We start from the raw sequence: 22,316 nt of genomic DNA, 5'->3' as shown, positions 1-22,316 counted from the left end.
CGGACGGTCCGCCTCCTACTGAAATTTCTGGGACAGAAACACTGCGGTTTCTGTGTGTGCTCACGTTTTGAACTGCGGACAGTCCGCCCCTGGGGAGCGGACAGTCCGCCGGTAACTTCCAGATTTGGTCAGAGACGTTTGCAAATCGGTTGGTTCGACGTTTTGAACCGCGGACAGTCCGCCCCAGGGGCGCGGACAGTCCGCCCGGGGCTCTAACGGTCGACTCTGACACATAATCATTGCAGTTCTAGCCGTTGGTTTTAAATGGCGGACGGTCCGGTTTTTGTGAGGCGGACAGTCCGCGAAAACTCAGTTTTCACGGGATTTGAGTGTAACGGCTAGTTTGGGGCCTCCCCCTATAAATAGAGGGTGTGGCCGGCCATTTGTGAGTGCTGAGCACTTTGGGGACTTAGTGTCCATGTGTGAGAGTGCTTGAGAGCCCTCTACTCACTCTAACTTGATAGTATTCATCCGATCGAGTGAGAGAGCGATTCTAGTGCGATTGCTTTGAGAGATTGCATCGAGTGGCACTAGGTGATCGTGTTGCAAGCCGGTGTGCTTGTTACTCTTGGAGGTTGCCACCTCCTAGACGGCTTGGTGGCAAGAGACTCCGTTGAAGCCCGCAAGAAGTTTGTGCGGTGCTCCGGGGAAGAGTTTGTGAGGGGTATTGTGCTCACCCCGCGGGAGCCGCGAAGAGCAACTCTAGTTGAGCGAGACGTGAAAAGCAACAAGTGGTCCGGCCGGATCATGTGCTAGAGCTCGGTGTGAGCACTCCACGTGGGAGAGTGTGACTTGAGAGTCACCACTAGCAAGAGGATCGGCGGCAACCTTGGAGCTTGTCTCAACGGGGATTAGCTTGGTGGCAACCAAGTGAACCTCGGGATAAAAATCACCGTGTCAACTTTGTCTACTCTTCTCGGTGGTTTGCTTTCTCCAAATCACAAGCATTGTATTTACATTCATATATATCTTGTGCTTGTGTAGTTACTCTCTAGTGATTTGTTAGCTTGTGTAGCTTGCAAATCTTCTTCTTGCTTGTGTAGCTAGAAGTAGAGATCCTAGTGTATCTAGTTAGCTTGTGTAGCTTAATTAGTTGCTCTTGCTTAGATTGTGTAACTAATCAAGTTGAGCTCTTGGATTTGGATTGTGTATCCTTGTCCTTGAGCATCTAGTGAGCTTAGGTTGGCTTTGTGCTTTTGCTCATTAGAATTGTGTAGGAGCTCCCGCGGTTTGTGAAGTACTAGTGCTTAGGCTTGTGTGTCTTGGCATTAGATTTATTAAGAGAGCTCTTACTAGCTTGGCACTCCATTTGCTTTGTGTAGGATCTTTTTGGAGGTGCCTTAGAGTTATAGTTAGAGGGGTGTAGTCTTGGCTAAGCGAATAGTTTCAATTCCGCATAAGTTTCGGTTAGCCGGCGCAATTAGTTTTAGAAAGGACTATTCACCCCCCCTCTAGTCCGCCATCTCGACCCTACAACGGTCAACTAGGACATGTGCTCGGTGCTTGGAGTCGTAGAACGTCTCCAGTAGTGGGAACGTGGGGTGCGCCATCCTGCAATGATGAATCAGAACTTGATGAGTATAAGACAAAAATAAAGACCAAGACAAACCCAATTAATAATGATAAGCAAAACACTGTATGTATATATTAATATTTGTGCTAAGCACAAACTACTGTACCTCTCTCCGTGTGATATGCCTAGTCCTCTTTCTAACACTTGTTGTGGACATTCTTTTTTGTTTAGATTTTTTTTCTTCTTACACTTGCACTGAGAACAAAATCTATGGCACTTGGAGCGACGGTTCTGGCTCCTGTCCTCATCGAAATCACCGGTGTCATAGTCCGCACTAGCCCGACCTTGCGACTTGTCCATGTCACCTTTGAGCCTTTTCTTCTGCCTCCTTCCCTTTTTAGGTTTCAATAGCGACGCATCCGGCACGTACTCTACTCCCTTGTACTCGGGCCATTGGGATGGATCGAGATAAGGCTCAAAACTGGACTCCCATATGTTGATTGTGTTCGACCGAGCGTAGAAACTGGACTCAAATAAGTGGGGCTTTTGAAACAAAAACCGCAGGCCCTACATGCCATTATTAGGTGTGAGCATGGAAGGTGTAACAATTGTGGAGTCATGCAAGTACAGTCTCCAGATCTGAGGTCCACTTTGTAATGGCGTCCTCCATGACTCTCACCTCCTATATTTGTACCACCTGCTCCTCTAACACCATAAATCATTCTTTCAGGCCCGTAAGGCGCTGCAAGTTGGTTCACCGATCTATTCTCGGCATCCCCAAGGTGTTCATGCGCTATTAGTCCCCACTGTTGACCCTTGTCCAACAAACTCCGAGCTTTCCCCCATCTATCGACGAAGTACTCGTTCAACTTTTCGAAAGAGAACTCTACAATGCCAGCAACAGGTCTTGATCGAATACCTTTGAATATATTGTTCACTGACTCAGCGTTGTTTGTGGTCATGATACCATACCGCCACCCCCCGTCATCATAAGCAAGAGCCCATTTGTCCTTGTCCACCATTTCACCTTTCAACCACTCCTTGGCCCTCTCATTCATGTCTTTTTCTAAATCAGCAAGTTTTTCTTCAAAAGCTTTCTCCGTGCGCACTGAACACATCAACTTTAGTTTCCCAATTAGTTCTTTCTTTTTCTGACGCCTCCACATATTTGCTGCAAAGTGTCGCATGCACCACCTATGCACATGAGGTGGAAATCCATCCATGTGCTTTTTAACACAGTTTAGGAGACCATGGTGCCGGTCAGATATCATACAAACTTGCCTCAAGGGACCCAACACATACAGCCGCACCAGTTTCATAAACCAAGACCAGCTGTCGTTGTTTTCTCCTTCGATCAAAGCAAATGCTAGAGGGACTAGTTGCCTATCAGGGTCCACGGCAACGGCCATCATTAGTGCCCCCTTATATTTACCCGTCAGGAATGTGCGTCCACGAGAATCACAGGTCGGCAATGCTGGAATGCTTCAGCACATTGGGGAAAACACCAGAACACCCTTTGTAAAACATGCTTGTACACTCCGTTATGAGGGAGCATCATGTTTCCCGTGTACGTGAACCATCTTATGCCTGGATTGAAGAGAGACATGCCCGTCAACACCCTGGGCACCCTGGCATATGACTCTAACCAATCTCCCCACAACAGATCTATAGCATGTTGCTTTGCACGCCACGCTTTGGAGTACTTCACCCGGTAAGAACTTAGAGCGAAAATAGACTCCATAAGCGATGGAACTGAGGTGTCGCTATCCTTCTGAACAATACCAAGGATCCGATGAGCAAGGTAACGTGCGGTGCACTGTGCATGAACTTGCTTCGGCTTCGACGATGCACATGTGTGAGGCTGTTCTACATTGGTGATCTTTCACTGACCAGTGCCACTAACGATACATGCCCAAACACACCAAAGGCATCCCTGCTTGCATAGCACATCGTAGCATACCCTCTTGTCTGAATGAACCACATAAAATGGTCGGTGGTGACGCACTGCATAATCAGCCAAGAAAAACTGCAACTCTGGAATGGAATTGAACTTCATGCCCTTTCGAATCTCCGGACAGTCACTATCAATTACACACTCACTTTCAAAAATAGTTGAATCACAAATGGCTCTATCGATCCTGCTAAGCTCCTTAGCATTTGATACCGCAGGGACTTCAACGTGGGCTAACTTCAATATGCGCAACTCCTCGGTGGTATAAATAAATTGTTGATCATCATCAATTGCGTTGGCTCCATCGCCGGCATCATTTTCCTGCTCTACTTGGGCCTCTACACCATTACCCTCCCGTTCTTCTACCCTGGTGTCTTCACCATCATCGTCCTCATCACTACTATTGTATTCACTGTCCTCCGAAGCTAAAGAAATATCATCATCATCTGCAGCATCCATGTCATCTTGTTCCTCGAAGCTATCTAGCCCCAAATGATCGGAAGCGACTGCCATATCGTAATCCGAAGCACAAGTGGGATTTGGGACATCTTCTACAAAGGTTGACTCTTGAGTCATATTCTCAATAGGAAATGGAATTTCATCTACTCTCCCAACTTGTTCTTCTAATCTTGTTCTACGGGTTAATTCAACAACCACCTCTAAACAAATCACATTTGCACGAGCTACTATATCCTTGTACTTTCTCCAATGCATCTCAGATTCCAATGTCATCAAAACATAATCTGCTCTAGCTTTACCACAATCAAATCTACCCCTCAGAGATATTTCATCAATTCCACATGAATGTTTTGAAACCACCCGGTCTACCAAATCCTTTAACAATGGAGGACTATCGAACAGTTCGATATCCTCTACCATATTCTCAAACTCTCCATTTTCCTTAACCATACCACCATGAAAAACCCGAACTAATTCGTCCATCTACAACAAAAAAGAAATCGGAGTACCTTCATCACTTATACAAAGAAATCAACTACAATAACAATTCTTCACTGTGCCTAGTATTCATGGGTGAAACCCATATTAACATCCACACTACTCAATCCTAGAAATCATATTAATCGATGCATGCACATACTACCTCATGTCCAAATAGAGAGCAGAGTACCATCTACGCATCATCTAAAGCACTGATCATGAAAAACCTATCAACTACGACATTATTTTTCAAATCAAAAACCAAACCCTAATCACCTAGAATCGCTAATATCTACAAATGTGCATGGTTAAAGGAGGAAAAAATGGGAGCGATACCTTCGGGGAAGGGTGGGGAACGTTTCCCCCCACTTTTCCCCCTCCAAAACGCCGGATTTTGGGGGGGGGGATCTAGGGGGGCGGTGGCCGGCGGCGTCGCCCTGGACGCACTCTGCTCGGGGAGGACTGAGGGAAGGAAAGAGAGGGTGGGGGAGAAGAGGCCGGCGCGGACCCAGGACATTGGCCTTGTCGTGCCAACCCGCCTGGCACGACAACGTTGTCGTGCCAGTGCATGTGGCGCGACAGGGAGGTCCACGTCAGCGCCGACGCGGTGCAGTGCGGGCTCGGGCCGCCAGCGTGTCCACCCTGTCGCGCCACATGCACTGGCGCGACAGAGGCTATCTGTCGCGCCGGGAAAAGTGGCGCGACCAAACGGGCTACTTCCTGCAAATAAAAACCAATATGGATTGAAATTAAAATATTATTAAAAAAGGGTTAAAAATAAAAAAAATCCAGGTATTGGTGATCTGGTTAGCCTTTCTATGCTATATCTCCAAGATAACAAGATAACTGGGCCTATACCTGCTTCTATTGGAAAGCTTCACAATTTGTATGCCATGGATCTATCGAAGAACTGGTTCCATGGAAACATCCCAGCATCATTTGGTAATTTGGGCCGATTAAGTGAACTTTATTTGCAAGAAAATCACTTGAGCGGAGCCATACCTGCAGATTTAGCTGGATGCAAAAATTTGTTGGCATTGAACCTTTCTTCTAATATCTTGTCCGGGCCCATACCAGATGGGTTATTTGGTAAACTGAACCAGTTGAGCTGGTTGCTTGACTTGTCACACAACCAACTCACAGATTCCATCCCAGATGATGTCGGCAGCTTTATCAATCTGAAATCCCTGAACATCTCCGACAACAACATCTCGGGAAGAATCCCATCCACTCTCGGCTCGTGTGAACTCTTGCAGGCGCTTCGCCTCGGAGGGAACTCCCTTGAGGGACAAATCCCATATTCTCTTGCGACCTTGAGAGGCATTAAAGAGGTGTACTTTTCTGAAAATGACTTGGCCGGTGAAATCCCAGAATTTTTTGAGGTATTCAACTGCTTAGAGTACCTTAATCTATCTTTCAATAAGCTTGACGGCCCAATCCCTACAAAAGGAATTTTTGCCAATGCCACAAGCAGACTTTTTCTTCAGGGAAACCCAAGTCTATGCACAAGCACGAAATCGCTGCACTTCCCACTATGTTCTATGGGACACTCTGGTAGGAAGAACAGAGTCGCGGTTTATGTTTTGGCTATTGTATTGCCCAGTGTTGCCGTTTCTCTCCTCTTTGCCCTCTTCTTAAAGAAGAGAACAAGAAAGGATTCACGTCTGATGCATGAATCATCAAAGGAACCGAGGATTCGATCCTATAATGACCTTAGCAAAATGACAAATAAATTTTCGTCTGCCAACATGATTGGTTCGGGGCAGTTTGGCGTAGTTTACAAAGGTTCATTCCCTGATGGAGAAGGTCAGATGTTTGCTATGAAAGTATTCAAGCTTGGCCAGTCTGGTGCATCAAAAAGCTTTCTTACAGAATGTAGAGCCTTAAGAAACATCCATCACCGCAACCTTGTAAAAGTGATCACTGCATGCTCAACGTACGATCCTTTAGGTAATGAGTTCAAAGCCCTGGTGCTCGAGTACATGCCAAAGGGCACCCTTGCAGACCACCTTCATACTAAGTCAAGATATGGATGTCTAAGCTTAGGTGCAAGGATCGGCATAGCAGTTGATGTTGCTTCTGTTTTAGAGTACCTTCACGTGTGGAGTGTCCCTCCCATGGTTCACTGCGATTTGAAACCAAGCAATATTCTCTTTGATGATGACAATCTTGCTCGTGTTGGTGACTTTGGGCTCGCTCAGTTCCTCCATGGTTTCTCTTCTTATGGTGGGCACCAAAACTCAACAAGCTTGTTTGGACCAAGAGGATCAGTGGGATACATCCCACCAGGTGAGCTTATGCTTTTATTCATCAATATATATTCATCTTTTTTTCATCAATGACACTATGCTTTATGTGCAACCTAGCTTGTTGGCATAACTAAAATTCGGTTTATAACATGCTTCCTACAATAATGCAGAGTATGGCATGGGCAGTAGAATCTCAACTGAGGGTGACATATATAGCTATGGTATTGTTCTCTTAGAAATGCTCACCGGGAAACGCCCAACCGATGAATTGTTTGATGATGGTTTCACCCTACACAAATATGTTGAGGATGCACTGCCTCAAATTGGCGATATCCTGGATACTGATCTCAGCAGAGAGATTGTAGGGGATCATAGCAGTCCTACTGAATCACAGGAACAAGACAATGAAACAGAGGTTCAGAAGTGTATTCTGCAACTGCTGAACCTCGGGTTACTATGCTCCCAAGAAGCACCAAAAGATCGGCCAAACATACAGGATGTATATAGTGAGGTACTTGCAGTAAAAGAACATTTCCTTTCCTGTTGTGCAAAGAAAACATAACAAATTTTCGGTGACATTGGCAATTGAAGCAGTATTGAAGGCAGGGAAGTTAGAATGGTTTTCAAAGTAATAGAAGTGCTTGCATATGGTGTGGATGGCGCTACAATACATAGGCTTGTATTTGATTACAGTAGTAATTTTTGTATAATATAACCCATAAATGTAACACCAATAAGTGGGTGCCGTACTGTCGTAGGTTAAAGTTGTGAGTTATATTTTGCTGTGATGGGCTGATCCGTATAATCATTCATGTGCAAGCATTTACTACAAAATGTGATGCCCATCAAAAATCCTTTTGGATTTCTCAAAATCGACCATTTAAAATTGGCCAGAAGGTGAAACAAGCAGGGTCTTCATTTAACGTTTTGCACCAAGATTAGAATCAAGTTCTATCATCGCAATACCGAGTCCGGTGGTACATGCAGCCACTCACCCACTTTCTGAGTACTGGAGACTAGTTTCGCACATTTGTGTCCGGCTTTATTACAAGAACAATGAGAAAAAAACAATTTTAGACTATAGAAAATTTTTTCTAAGATCCTGCAAGTGGAACAACAAAATTGACAAAACTTCAGATTGTTGGTGGCACGTAGGGTTGTAAATGATATGAATAATATCCGTCCATATTCGAGTTCCGATTCGTTTATTGGGGTTAATATCCGTCCGTACCTGAGATCGGTTATTCAGTATCCAACACCATACCCGAATCCAAAACATAGATTTTTCATAATATCGATATCCATTTCTATCTTATCTGACAAATTTGATATTATCCGTACCCGATCCAAATCCGAGAAGGAAAATAACTATATGTATTTATATCCGTAAGTTTGTGACCGTATTCGATTAATTTACATCCCTAGTGGCTTGTATCGGGCTAAAGATCAACAACAACTTAGTGACACATAAGTTTACATTTGTGCATATTCTTCAAATTATGTTGTTAATGTTAGGACACGAATGGTTATCCTAGTTCCTATGTTTGATCTAAGTGGTGTGGAGCTACATCTAAGTTATTTTAATGACAATGCTGAAGGCCCGAGACTTTGATCTGAATGTTGGTCTCCTAGCATGTATGAGTGATACAAAGAACGAATGACATAATAAACCTCGTCAATGCATGGGCGGAATTGAGCTTGTAAAACTAAGGAACTCGATTGTAAAACTGCCAAGAGAAGGTAGAGGCAAGATGGCGATTTTCTGCATTCTCAACTCCCATGAATCTGTAGTGGCGAAGCTATAGAAAATTAAAGGGGGTGCACCTATGTCACACCCAGTGACCCAGTTTTTTATAAAAAAATGAATACATAACTATATGTGTGTTAGGATCAAATTTTATACATATAACGATGTCATAATAGAATAATGAGCTCACGAAAAAAATAGTTACACCAACTAAAAGCCTAGCAGAGATACATAGGTTATCCTTGAAACGATGGCTCCACACTTTATACGCAATCGATCGGGATTGCGTACGCCTAGAAGTCAGCAACATCTTCAGAATACTTCATAGCAACTTTCTCTTCTGAGCAGCAATTTTAGCAAGTGTAAGTACACTTATGGTTGGTACTCAGCAAGTATATTAGAAAATAAATGGCATGCAAGGCTTAAACAAGGATAAAGGTTGGCTAAATCAAGTGGTAAGCATTTTAAATAAACAGTTGAACATTAGCAACCTATTTACTAAGCCATGAATAAATCCTTCCTACATTTATGAAGTAAAAATATAGCTCAGTAAGTTTAGAATATTAAATAACTAAATTAAAGCACAGATTCCTATTAAGTTGTTATGTGAGGGTAATACCCTACGTCCTGTGTGGTGATTTGTATTGTTTTAGATGTCGAAATGTTTTGGAGGGGTCCCTCCCTGCCTTTATGTTACATAAAAAATCCTAGCCGAGTACTAGTAGAGTCTCCGAGCTCGAGTAGTTTCTTTGTACATCAACTAGTTCTACACCTAATCGGGTAGTTATAAGAGAGGTAAGGTTCATCCTTGCGCTATCCCATACTCTAGAATATTCCATGCCTGTGAGCAGTCCCACTGCCCCGGGTCTGACAAGCCCCCGAACTCTTCGTAGTCGAGTCCTGCAGGCGTCGAGTACTTCCGAAGACATTGTCGAGTACTTCGAGTTCTTCTGGAATCCTCCAATGCTTCATCAAGTGCTTCGAGTAATCTTTCGAGTACTTCCTTAGCTGCATCGAGACTATGAGGTGCTCATGCCCGGAATCTTCTTTTTATATGGTGCGCGATGAACTCGCGCTCCATATGGAGTAGCCCCCGAGCCCTAAGTTGAATTGTAGAATCAGGCTGGGGTCAAATTAGTCTTAAAAAAAATCTTCTAAATCTTCATTTGCCATTCAAATCATCTTTGAAAAATATGCCATTTATGCCACACGTCCCGCAGCCCCTGAGCCTTAAATCTAAATTCCAATATTTAGAATTAAGGATCCAAAACTGTGGCATCAAAGAACCTATTTTGATGATAAATTGGAATAATTGATTCGGTTATCTGAAACCTCATTTTTCGGAATATAATCCCAGAAAAAATGATTAATCAAATAATTTCCTCAAATAATCCCTGAATTACCGCTCAAAAATAAATCTTAGCTGACGCGTGTCTCTTTGACTTTCAGATAGTAACAACAATACTACCGACTAGATTATTTAACCGTTCGGTAAAACCTAGGGTTAATACGCTTTATCCACTTGCGTAGTTGAATTCGCCGCCATTGCTCTTGCCCGCTCTCTTCTGTCCTTGCTTCCTTTGCTGCAAAGAACTAGTCACCACTAGCCCCCGAGCGAACCAACAAGAAGGAAACTCCCCGGCATCAAAATGGCTGTTGCTGCTGAGGCGTCCCCTCATAAGAGAAAACTTAAATGTGTTACAAACATCAGTCCCAGGAGGCTGATGACACATTTATTACATCAGATGGTTCATTACCGTACAACTCTACGCGGTAGTGAGCAGAGAAATGCCACTATCGCGAGGATTACAATCCACACACAGGCAACGATATTAAATATAAAAAGAAAATCATCAGAGTCGTGCGCCATGCGGTATCTCCTGCGGGTTACCCTAATCCACAGGCAAGGCTAGGTGCAGGACGGTACCCCTACTCAACGTCGTCAGGTACAAAGTTTGGATCTTCCTCTGTATAAATAAAGAATGGGGTGAGTACAAACGTACTCAGCAAGTCTAACCACACCCACGGAGGGGGTATGAACAGAATATTATGCACCGGGTAAATCAAGGATAAGGCTAGGGTTTGATTTGCGAAAAGCAATATTTTATGCAGGGGTTCATTTGAAAGAAAACATTTCCAAAACCAGTTTTCTTGTACTGAGTAACACGAGGGGTTGATCCACACAGGATCCAAGTTTTAAACAGCTACCGGACTCCTCATCCGCCGTAGCACACAGCACAACTGCCGGACACATTTCCAAAACAACTCACGCCAACCCATCCATTCCCAGATGAAACACTAGTTGTGAGACCACACCGTAACTCGCCCAATACCGTGGGCACGGACTATTCGAATAGGTTTTAACTCTGCAGAGGTGTGCAACTTTACCCACAAGTGGGGTACCACAACACGATCACCTTAGTGTCGGTGCAGATCCCAACAAAGCCTTTACCCACCTTAGCTAGATCTGACTAGCCACCACGGGATCCACCAAGGGGCCATTGACCTATCTCTGAGGTTTAACCGGGGCCTAAGTCACACAAAACATATCCCTTCTTCTTGGTCACCCGTTGCTCTCAGCTCTCCTGATGGCTATCAGACTAACTAGTGGGGTTTATGCTAAGCCGTTGTCCATACAACGGTCGAGTGGTTTGCACGAAAGTGGAGTTAGGTGAGATGTAACACCAACTCGGTCGTTAGGGGTGACAAGATGGATATCTCCCTTCCTTGCTCTACCACACAGGCACAAGCACACCGAACGGCAAATCACACAGAAATGCCATCCATCCCATCTAGACTTATCTTTCGAAAATCTCACATTTTTATCCCTTCCCATACACACACACACCTTTTCTTTATAAAACAAGTTGCATTGAATTCAAGGTCCTAAGCGTAGCGTTCTAGCAGTGATTAACGTCCAAACAGAACACATTCAGACATTAATCTAGGTGGTCAAGGAATGGTTATAACAAATCAAGGGGTGGCTATCCAACCGTGTTTTCAGCAAGCAAAACATATGCAATTTTGTAAAACAGGCCAATAGGTTGTGTTTATAAAAATTAGGACAAAAGCATGCATCAAAGGATGGGATTGAACTTTCCGTCTTCGAAGCCTTCGGGGAGGTCTTGGTCGAAGCACTGTCCTTCGGGCTCGGGGTCGTGGAACTGGTCCTTGTTCGCAGGCTCGCAGTACTGCTCGTCAACGGGCTCTCCTTCATTCACACCGTGGTCTACGACACGTACAAACAAACACACAATCAAGAAAAAGAAATAAAAGTTTTATCATTGAGCTCGAATCGGAAATAATTAAGATATAGAGCTCGGAGTAATATTTTTGCGTGGTTTCCTAATGGCATGGACAAAACTATGTTATGAGGGGTGTGGTAATGTTTTAGGTTGATCCGAGGTCGTTTGGCGCATGAAATAATAGGTTATTTATAGGTTTAGGGGTTAAATAAGGTTCCAGGGACTTGTTTGCAATTATATTTGAGAAGGCAGGGGCTTGGTTTGTATTTTAGAAACTATTTGGGTTATTCTAAAAAGGGTCAGGGGTTTATTTATAATTATGTTGCATAGTGGGAGGGTTTGTTTGTGAATATCATATAGGGTAGGGCTTATTTAGCAAAAATGGCCAAAGGGTGGAGGGTTCTTTCTAGAATAGAGGAAAGTGGAGGGAGTTTTTGGCAAAACTACCATCTCCTTCCTCTCCCCACGCAGAACAGAGGAGAGGGAGGGGGCGCTCGGCGCCGGCGCCAATCCGGCGCCCTGAGGGACGGCGGCGGCCGGGGATGGGGGCATGAGAGAGAGGGGATCGAGGGGGTTCGATTCCCCCTCTTACCTTGAGTTGGGGTGGAGCAGGGAGGTCGGGCGATGAGAGTAGGCGGCGGCGAGCAGAGGTGGCTGCGGCGGCGGTGCTTCAAGGCCGAGGAGGGGGCACGCGGGGGCTAAGCGGGTTCGTGGAGGGGCAGTGGTGCGCGGAGTGCCTATTTATTGGCGTGGAATGGCGGTGGCGAGGGGAGGACGCCGGTGGCCGGGCTCGGCGGCCATTAATGGCGCCCCGGCATCGCGGAGCGGCGTGGCGTGCGATTCGTGGCGTCGATGTGACGTTTCGGGCAGCGGCACAGCAAGCAAGAGGGAGGCGAGCACGTGGAGGTGGCAGCGGTGGCGTGGGGCTCGGTGGGCAGGGGGTACTGTGGCTAAGCGACGGCGGCACGGAGCGCGCACGTGGAGCAGTGCGCGGGCAGGTCCGGAGTAGGGTGAGCGGGACCGGGCGGCCGGTGAGCGGCGCGCGTCGCGTGGCGCACGCGCGCGTCGAGGTGGCCCGGCGTGCGCTGCGGCATCGGCGAGCGCGGGCAGAGGACCGAGGCGGTGCGGGTGCGCGCGCGCGTCGCGGTACGGGCGTGAACAGAGGGAGGTTGCGGCGTTGCGCGTGCGCGCGAGCGGGGATGACAGCGGCGGTGCGTGCGCGCGTACGTGCGCTCGGACCGCGTGTGCGTGCAGGGGCGGGGAGGTGGCACCGATCGGAGCGGGCGGCACCAAGTGCGGCGAGCGGCGTCGCGGCCCTTGTGGAGCGTGTGCGCGGGGCGCGTGCCTGGGCGTGCGGAGGCAGCCGAGGGTGAGCGCGCGCGGGCGTGCGGGTGGTGCAGGGCCGGTGCGTGGGCTGGGCAGGCGCGCGGGAGGAGAGCGGCAGAGGGGAGCCGGGCCGGGCGGCGCTCGGGAGCAGAGGAAGGAGAGAGGAGAAGGGAGGAAGGGGAAAAAAAGAAAAATAAAAATGGAGAAAAGAAAAGAAAATGGGAAAAAGAAAAAGAAAATGGGAAGAAAAAGAGAATGGGGGAGATGCGTCGGCACCGACCGCGGCGATCAGTCGCGCGTGGCCGACCGGCGGTCGAGCGGCGCGGGATGGGACAACGGCGAGGAAAAAGAGAGGAGCACGGTCAGCGGAAAAAGGGTGGAATGATGAAGTCGGGTGTCGGGACGGCGGAAAGCTCTGGGGGGAAATAGGGTTTGAGCTCAACGATGAAAAAGAGTTTTGAAAAATATTATTAGCGCGTGTTTTATTTTGGTGCATTTTTCGGGATGTCACAAACCTACCCCACTTAAAATGAATCTCGTCCTCGAGATTCGGCTGGCTCCTGAACAGATGGGGAAACTCCTTCTTTAGAGTATCTTCGCGTTCCCACGTAGCTTCCTCAACACCATGTCTGCTCCACTGGACTCTGCAAATCCGTACTTCAGAATTTCTTGTCCTTCTTGTGACAGTGTCCAGAATCTTGACCGGTATTTCCTGATATCGCAAGTCTGGCTGCAGATCTATTGCTTCTATTAGCACGTGTTCTGTCTCGGGTTCCTTCAAACACCTTCTTAGTTGCGAGACATGAAATACCGGATGTATATCTGACATTTCTTCTGGTAGCTCCAGACGGTACGCCACTGCTCCGACTTTCTTCAGAACTCGGTACGGTCCAATGTACCGAGGGGCCAACTTTCCTTGCACTTGAAATCTCCGGGTTCCCCGGATGGGTGAAACCTTGAGATAGACGAAGTCTCCAGGGTTGAAATCTTCAGCTTTTCTCTAATCTTGGCAACTCTTTCTTCCGCTTTCTTTATAAGTGCGGGTCCGACTAGGGCACATTCTCCAACTTCTGACCACATCAGGGGAATTCTGCACTTTCTCCCGTAGAGGGCTTCGAACGGCGACATGCCTAAACTCGCTTGATAACCGTTGTTGTATGAAAATTCTGCATAAGGTAAACTTTGTTCCCAATCTTTGCCATAGGTGAGAACACATGCCCTCAATATATCCTCCATAATTTGATTCACTCTTTCTGTCTAGCCATCCGTCTGTGGGTGATAGGCGGAGCTGAAATCCAACTTGGTACCCATGGCTTTATGCAAACTTTTCCAAAACCTAGAGGTGAACTGGGTCCCTCTATCTGTAACAATGCGGCTGGGCAAAGCATGCAACTTCACTATGTTCTCTACATAGAGCTTGGCTAGCTTTTCTCCACCGTAGTTGGTTCGCACGGGTATGAAGTGAGCCGCTTTAGTGAGTCGGTCCACTATTACCCATATGGAGTCATGTCCTTTCTGGGTTCTGGGTAAACCCACTACAAAATTCATTCCTATCTCGTCCCACTTCCAAACCGGGATAGGTAGGGGTTGCAACAGCCCTGCTGGCTTCTGATGTTCGGCCTTGATTCTTTTACAAGTATCGCACCGGGCGACAAATCGTGCAATATCTGCCTTCATCCCGTTCCACCAATATTTTTGTTTTAGGTCCATATACATTTTGGTGGATCCTGGGTGAATGGAATATGTCGAGTTGTGAGCTTCATCCATGATTATTTGCCTGAAGTCTCCTTTCTGGGGCACACAAATTCTATCTTTATACCATAAGGTTCCCCTATTATCCACCCTAAAATCTGGTGCCTTATTTTCTCCAGTCTGCCTCTGGATTTCCATCAGCCCCTTGTCCGAACTTTGTGCCTTTCTGATTCTGTCCTCCAGTGTGGATTGGACGTTCAGCACTTGACTGGAGCCTCGAGGGACAAAGTGCACATTCAATCGTGCCATTTCTTCTCGCAGATGATCATCCTTGGGTCCATAAGATTTCCGGCTTAGGGCATCAGCTACCACGTTAGCCTTGCCAGGGTGGTAATGGATTTCCAAATTATAATTTTTAACCAATTCCAGCCATCTTCTTTGCCTTAAGTTCAAATCCGGCTGGGTGAAGATATACTTTAGGCTCTTATGGTCAGTATAAATCTCGCACTTATTTCCAATCAAATAATGCCTCCAAATTTTAAGTGCGTGCACTACGGCTGCAAGTTCCAGATCATGGGTTGGATAATTCTGCTCATGAGGCCTGAGCTGGCGGGAAGCATATGCAACGACTTTCCCGTCTTGCATGAGTACACAACCCAATCCTTGTCGGGATGCATCACAATAGATGACAAAATCCCGATGAATATCCGGTAGGGTTAGTACTGGAGCGGTCGTCAGTCTTCGCTTCAATTCCTGGAAACTCCTCTCACATGACTCTGTCTAGGTGAATTTCTTTTCCTTCTTGAGCAACTCTGTCATGAGCCGGACTATCTTGGAAAATCCTTCAATGAATCTCCGATAATACCCAGCTAACCCGAGAAAACTTCTGATCTCACTGACGTTGGTCGGTTGCTGCCAATTGGAGACTGCTTCGACCTTCTCGGGGTCCACTACTACTCCTTCTGCGGTCAGAATATGACCAAGGAAGGCTACTTTCTCCAGCCAAAATTCACATTTGCTGAATTTGGCATATAGCCTGTGTACTCTTAATTTTTCCAGAACTACTCTCAGGTGTTGCTCGTGCTCCTGGACACTCTTTGAGTAAATAAGTATGTCGTCGATGAAGACTACGACAAACTTATCTAACTCATCCATAAATATCTTGTTCATGAGGTTCATGAAATAGGCATGGGCATTTGTGAGTCCAAAGGACATTACAGTGAATTCAAACTGCCCGTATCGGGTGACAAAGGCTGTCTTTGGGATGTCGTTCTCTCTAATCTTGAGCTGAAAATGTCCTGACCTCAGATCGATCTTGGAGAAGTAGTTGGCCCCTTTTAACTGATCAAAAAGGTCATTGATCCTGGGGAGGGGATACTTATTCTTGATGGTTACTTCGTTCAGCGCCCGATAATCTACACACAACCTCATACTCCCATCCTTCTTCTTGACAAATAGTACTGGGGCTCCCCAAGGCGACGAGCTTGGTCGGATGAAGCCAATTCGTTGTAATTCTTCTAACTGCTTCTTTAGTTCTGCTAATTCGGAGGCTGCCATCCTATAGGGTCTCAACTCTATATCCCTATCTGGTGGCATCCCAGGGAGTTCTTCCGGGAAAACATCTGGGTACTCATTTACCACTGGGACTTCTTCTAAGGACTTGGCTTCCATGCTAAACACCATCGGGTCTGATCCTCTTACCCGGGTATGGCAGGTTACCCGTACTCCTTCCGGGTTTGTCAGGTGTACCACCTTGTCCGTACAACCTATGAGGCCATTGTGGCGGCTTAACCAGTCCATTCCAAGGATCGCGTCTATTCCCTTGGACTTTAGTACTACTAAGTCTACTAAAAATACTACCCCACTTAAATTGATCCTTACCCATAGACAACCTAGTTGACACTTGATGTCACCTCCAGGCGTCCGGGTTATTAGGGGTGTTTTTAGTAGTACTGTAGGTATGTTGTGCTTTTCCACAAAACTCGAGGATATGAATGAGTGTGATGCTCCAGAATCAAATAACACTGTTGCAAGGGCTGAGCTGACTAGGTTCTCACCGAGCACTACGCCCTGAGCTCCTTGAGCCTCCTGTGCGTTGATGTGGTTGACGCGGGCTCGTCCAAATGGCTTCTGGGGCTGCCTCATCTGCTGACTGTTGTTGCTGGCGTTGCTGTTGTTGTGGATGGACGCTCGGTTGGCACCCGACAGGACTGGCCTTGGTCCATTCACTGTATTAGAGAAGGCTGACGTAGCCAGCTTGTTCTTGGCATAGGGACAGTCGGCAATGAAATGTCCCGTCTCTCGGCAGTTGAAGCAGGCCCTCACATTGCTGTTGTTGGTGGTGACCTGGCTTGCATTACTCTGCGGAGCCCTCATGGTGTTCTGGCTTCTGGGCTGGGTGTTAGGGGCCCGTGGTCCTGTCACTTGAGATTGAGTTCTGTATTGCATTGGGGCTTGGAACCTTGGTGCGTTGTAGCTGAAGCTTCTGGGCTTCTGGAAACGATCCTGCTGGTGAGACTTGCTCTCCAGGAACTTGCGCTTGTTATCCTTTCTTTCATCAACCTTGGCCTTCTCTGTGAGGATTGCCTTGTTCATCAAAGTGTTGAAATCAGGATAGATCTTAGGGGTGAGTAGGGTCCTGAGCTCTGGGTTTAGTCCCTTCTTGAACATATCCTACTTTTTCTCGTCGTCGTTAACTTCTTCTGGTGCATAGCGAGCCAGCTCCATAAACTGATGGGTGTACTCTTCCACCGACATGCTTCCCTGTTGCAGAGCGCGGAACTCATCTGCCTTGCGCTTTATGGTGGCCGAGGGGGTTATGATATCGGCGGAATTCCTTCACAAATTCCCTCCAGGTGATGGTGGAGGCATCTTTGGCAGAAGCGCAGTAATTCTCCCACCAGGCTAAGGCAGACCCGGTGAGTTGGTGGGCTGCTAGAAGGACTTTGTCTTGGTCCTGGCATTCAAATAGTTCGAGCTTCCTCTGGATCACGCGCAGCCAGTCATCTGCATCCAAGGGGTTGCTGGATCCAGCAAAGGTGGGCAGCTTGGTCCTCAGAAAAGCCGTCAGCTTATCGTTCATTGTTTGCCCTTGTGGCTGCCTGTTGACAAGGGCATTGGCCAGTGTCTCAAGGATGAGAGTCTGATTGTGGATTATCTGTGCTAGGTCTCCGAGGGGTGGTGGTGGTGGCAGTGACACTTCTCCCTGATTTTCTCCTCGGTTCTGGCTGACTTCTTGTTCATCCTGGGGAGGGTTCTGTCCATTAGACTGCATTCCCGTACCAGCGACTGCAGGGTTCCGAATGAGGGAGGCCCTCGTAACACTTCGGGAAGCCATCTGGAGATTGGGTAGAGTTATTGGGATTAAGTGATGTTTAAGTTATTTAATTCGTATTTATGAAAAGGCAGAGTCTACTTTCTGCCGATAAGCACACAAGCACACAAACATCGCAAACAACAAGCATGCACAACTTCATTAAAACCAGGGAGGGTACAACACGAGGTAAGACTAAAACGCGTACTACACGCACGGTTATAGGTTCACACTTGGGGTACAACTTAAACCAGTGGGCTGGGAAGGTACAACACTAGGGTGGTGCCGGACATTCTACTCGCGGGGCGAGCCTCCTTCTGGGGCGGAGCGTGCTTCCAAGGGGACAGACGACTCGCCGTCTTCTAGGTTTCCATTCTCTAGGGGTTGCGCAGCAGCTTCTCTTGCGGCGGTGGCGGTAGATCCTTCAGGGTTCTCGGGTGGGGCTTGTGGAGTTATCACGAGTGGTCCCCATCCTATGACGGGCGTCCCGAGTAGAACTTGGTCTTCTCCAATTGCTGGGACTGGGGTTCCACTTCTAGTCCATTCTTGCACACGCCGGTCTCGGGCTTGCTTGAGGCCCTCCTGAGCGACTGCTTCACTACTGACCGCGGCTGCGGCTCTTGCCTCGGCTTGGGCTGCTCGTACCTGTTGCAGTCTCACCGAGAGCTCTGCTTGCTCGGCTCGATGGGTCTACTCCCTCAGAATGTTGGCTTGCTCGTCAAAGAGCTGATCCAAGGCAGCTAGGTAGGTAGCCACTTGGTACAGAGGGTCCTCTTCATGGCGGCGCCGTTCCAGGCTTCTCATGCGTGCTTCCCAAACTGGGGTTCTGATGGCCGGCGGAAAGAACCTCATTGGTGTGGGAGCGAGGTGTCCTTCAAAAATCCGGCACAGGTAACAGAGTGCCTTTCAGACAGCCAAGGGATAGGTGTCTTGGTATCTAAATCCCGTAGCAGTCACTCGCCACGACTGGATGTCGGGGTAGCGATCACTCCTAGCGATGACTAGGATCACCCTGCAGTGGAGGGTACCATGGTGCTCGTACTCTCTGCTGTAGTACCTTGGGCATTCCGTAACGCCAAGGCTTTCCAGGGCGTTGATCAACAGGCTGGGGAAGCCAGGTGAAGCTTGGCAATCGCCCTGGGTCCATCCTTCCTCAGCCATCTGAAAACAAGGATTGGGTGAATAAACTTGCACAATTATTTGTTGTACACAAAGGGAGTAGATGATATTTAATATTGCAACATGGTGGGGTACAAACTTCATGGTTACACAATTATTAGGGCAAAGGTTCTAGCTTGGGGTGCTACTCCTATCATGGGGATTCTTCCTCGATCCTAAGAGGGCGCTTCTTCAGTGGAAGATACTGATCCATCACGTCATCCTCGGTCTGAGTACCTTTATCCCAGTGGGTTTCTTCGGGTTCTTCTTCTTTGGTCTGAGTACCTACATCCCAATGGGTTTCCATGGGTTCTTCTTCTTCTTCTTCCTCTATCCACCCACCTATTCCTCTGCGAGCCTCGTATTCTTGCATTCGGGCTTGGATAGCGGCTAGGGAATTCTCGGCGCGTGCGGTCCTTGTCCGTTGTTCTTCCAGTTATGCTTCACATTCTTGCATTTGGACTTGGAGGGTGGCTAGGGAATACTCGGCGTGTACGGCTCTTGTTCGTTGTTCATCCAGCTCTTGGGTTGCCTTCTCTGCTCTGTGGACCTGTTGCTTCACTTGTGCCGCTTGTTCACGGTAGAGCTCATCCAGGCTGGTGAGATAGATGGATAGGTGAGAGACCGTGTCTTCTAGGTCTTCTTCTTCTCTTCCAAGTCCTCTCATCTGGGCAATCCATGTGCGTCCTCTTCCTTCAGTCGGCGGGAAAAATCCCATAGGAGTCCGTTGAAGGTGATGCCTGTAGATCACGCGTAGGCGTCGCAGAGCTTTACGGGCGGCTTTTCGATAAGTGTCCGGGAAGCGAAAACCAGTGGTGGAGATGAACCAAGGGTCCACATCTGGGTAGCGGGTGCTTTTCCCCACGAAGATCATCAGGTTGCACCGAAGAGTGCCTCTGGAGTCGTACTCCCGGTAGACAAACTCTAGTGGGTCCACAACTCCGATGCGTTCCAGGCTGAGTATCAACAACTTAGGAAGGCCGGGCTCTGCGTGACAGATTCCGCCAATCCATCCATTGTCAGCCATCTGGAATAGGGCAAGAACCAGTGGTGAGTGTTTGTGTGAATGAAGGATTAAGAAAAGTCCTAGTGTCAAAGGGCCAGAAAAAGGGATTTCGCTCCTAGGGTCACGTCCTACAGCCAACCTACGGCTCTGATACCACCTGAGGTGTCCCCTCATAAGAGAAGACTTAAATGTGTTACAAACATCAATCCCAGGAGGCTGATGACACATTTATTACATCAGATGGTTCATTACCGTACAACTCTACGCGGTAGTGAGCAGAGAAGCGCCACTATCACGAGGATTACAATCCACACACACGCAATGATATTAAATATAAAAAGAAAATCATCAGAGTCTTGCGCCTTGCGGTATCTCCTGCGGGTGACCCTAATCCACAGGCAAGGCTGGGTGCAGGACGGTACACCTACTCAACGTCGTTAGGTACAAAGTCTGGATCTTCCTCTGTAAAAATAAAGAATGGGGTGAGTACAAACATATTCAGCAAGTCCAACCACACCCACGGAGGGTGTATAAACAGAATATCATGCACCGGGTAAATCAAGGATAAGGCTAGGGTTTGATTTGCGGAAAGCAATATTTTATGCAGGGGTTCATTTGAAAGAAAACATTTTCCAAAACCAGTTTTCTTGTACCGAGTAACACGAGGGCTTGATCCACACAGGATCCAAGTTTTAAACAGCTACCGGACTCCTCATCTGCTGTAGCACACGGCACAACTGCCGGACACATTTCCAAAACAACTCACGCCAACCCATCCATTCCCAGATGAAACACTAGTTGTGAGACCACACCGTAACTCGCCCAATACCGTGGGCACGGACTATTCGAATAGGTTTTAACTCTGCAGAGGTGTGCAACTTTACCCACAAGTGGGGTACCACAACACGATCACCTTAGTGTCGGTGCAGATCCCAACAAAGCCTTTACCCACCTTAGCTAGATCTGACTAGCCACCACGGGATCCACCAAGGGGCCATTGACCTATGTCTGAGGTTTAACCGGGGCCTAAGTCACACAGAACATATCCCTTCTCCTTGGTCACCCATTGCTCTCAGCTCTCCTGATGGCTATCAGACTAACTAGTGGGGTTTATGCTAAGCCATTGCCCATACAACGGTCGAGTGGTTTGCACGAAAGTGGAGTTAGGTGAGATGTAACACCAACTCGGTCCTTAGGGGTGACAAGATGGATATCTCCCTTCCTTGCTCTGCCACACAGGCACAAGCACACCGAACGGCAAATCACACAGAAATGCCATCCATCCCATCTAGACTTATCTTTCGAAAATCTAACATTTTTATCCCTTCCCCCACACACACAACCTTTCTTTATAAAACAAGTTGCATTGAATTCAAGGTCCTAAGCGTAGCGTTCTAGCAGTGATTAACGTCCAAATAGAACACATTCAGACATTAATCTAGGTGGTCAAGGAATGGTTATAACAAATCAAGGGGTGGCTATCCAACCGTGTTTTCAGCAAGCAAAACATATGCAATTTTGTAAAACAGGACAATAAGTTGTGTTTATAAAAACTAGGACAAAAGCATGCATCAAAGGATGGGATTGAACTTTCCGTCTTCGAAGCCTTCGGGGAGGTCTTGGTCGAAGCACTGTCCTTCGGGCTCGGGGTCGTGGAACTGGTCCTCGTTCGCGGGCTCGTAGTACTGCTCGTCAATGGGCTCTCCTTCGTTCACACCGTGGTCTACGACACGTACAAACAAATACACAATCAAGAAAAAAGAAATAAAAGTTTTATCGTTGAGCTCGAATCGGAAATAATTAAGATATGAAGTTCGGAGTAATATTTTTGGGTGGTTTCCTAATGGCATGGACAAAACTATGTTATGGGGGTGTGGTAAAGTTTTAGGTTGATCCGAGGTCGTTTGGCGCATGAAATAATAGGTTATTTATAGGTTTAGGGGTTAAATAAGGTTCCAGGGACTTGTTTGTAATTATATTTGAGAAGGCAGGGGCTTGGTTTGTATTTTAGAAACTATTTGGGTTATTCTAAAAAGGGTCAGGGGTTTATTTATAATTATGTTGTATAGTGGGAGGGTTTGTTTGTGAATATCATATAGGGTAGGGCTTATTTAGCAAAAATGGCCAAAGGGTGGAGGGTTCTTTATAGAATAGAGGAGAGTGGAGAGAGTTTTTGG

The 22,316-nt window shown here is 47.2% G+C and overlaps 1 protein-coding gene across 2 annotated transcripts in view; it reads left to right on the top strand.

The window, feature by feature from the left end:
• LOC120699385 (probable LRR receptor-like serine/threonine-protein kinase At3g47570) overlaps positions 1-22,316 on the top strand; it is a 94,783-nt gene that overhangs the window by 20,698 nt on the left and 51,769 nt on the right. The window contains exons 2-3 of one of the 2 annotated variants that reach the window (XM_039983360.1): positions 5,196-6,692; positions 6,823-7,457. In XM_039983360.1, the coding sequence (XP_039839294.1) occupies positions 5,196-6,692; positions 6,823-7,214 (1,889 nt within the window). In that variant the 3' untranslated portion in view covers positions 7,215-7,457. Of the gene's footprint in view, positions 1-5,195; positions 6,693-6,822; positions 7,458-22,316 lie in introns of those variants that run through there. The other variant, XM_039983361.1, reaches the window with a different exon arrangement.

The sequence above is a fragment of the Panicum virgatum genome, chromosome 3K (genome assembly GCF_016808335.1).
Source record: "Panicum virgatum strain AP13 chromosome 3K, P.virgatum_v5, whole genome shotgun sequence".
Lineage (NCBI taxonomy): Eukaryota > Viridiplantae > Streptophyta > Magnoliopsida > Poales > Poaceae > Panicum > Panicum virgatum.
Note: the sequence above shows the minus strand (reverse complement) of the source record. Positions and strands in the feature narration are given on the sequence as shown.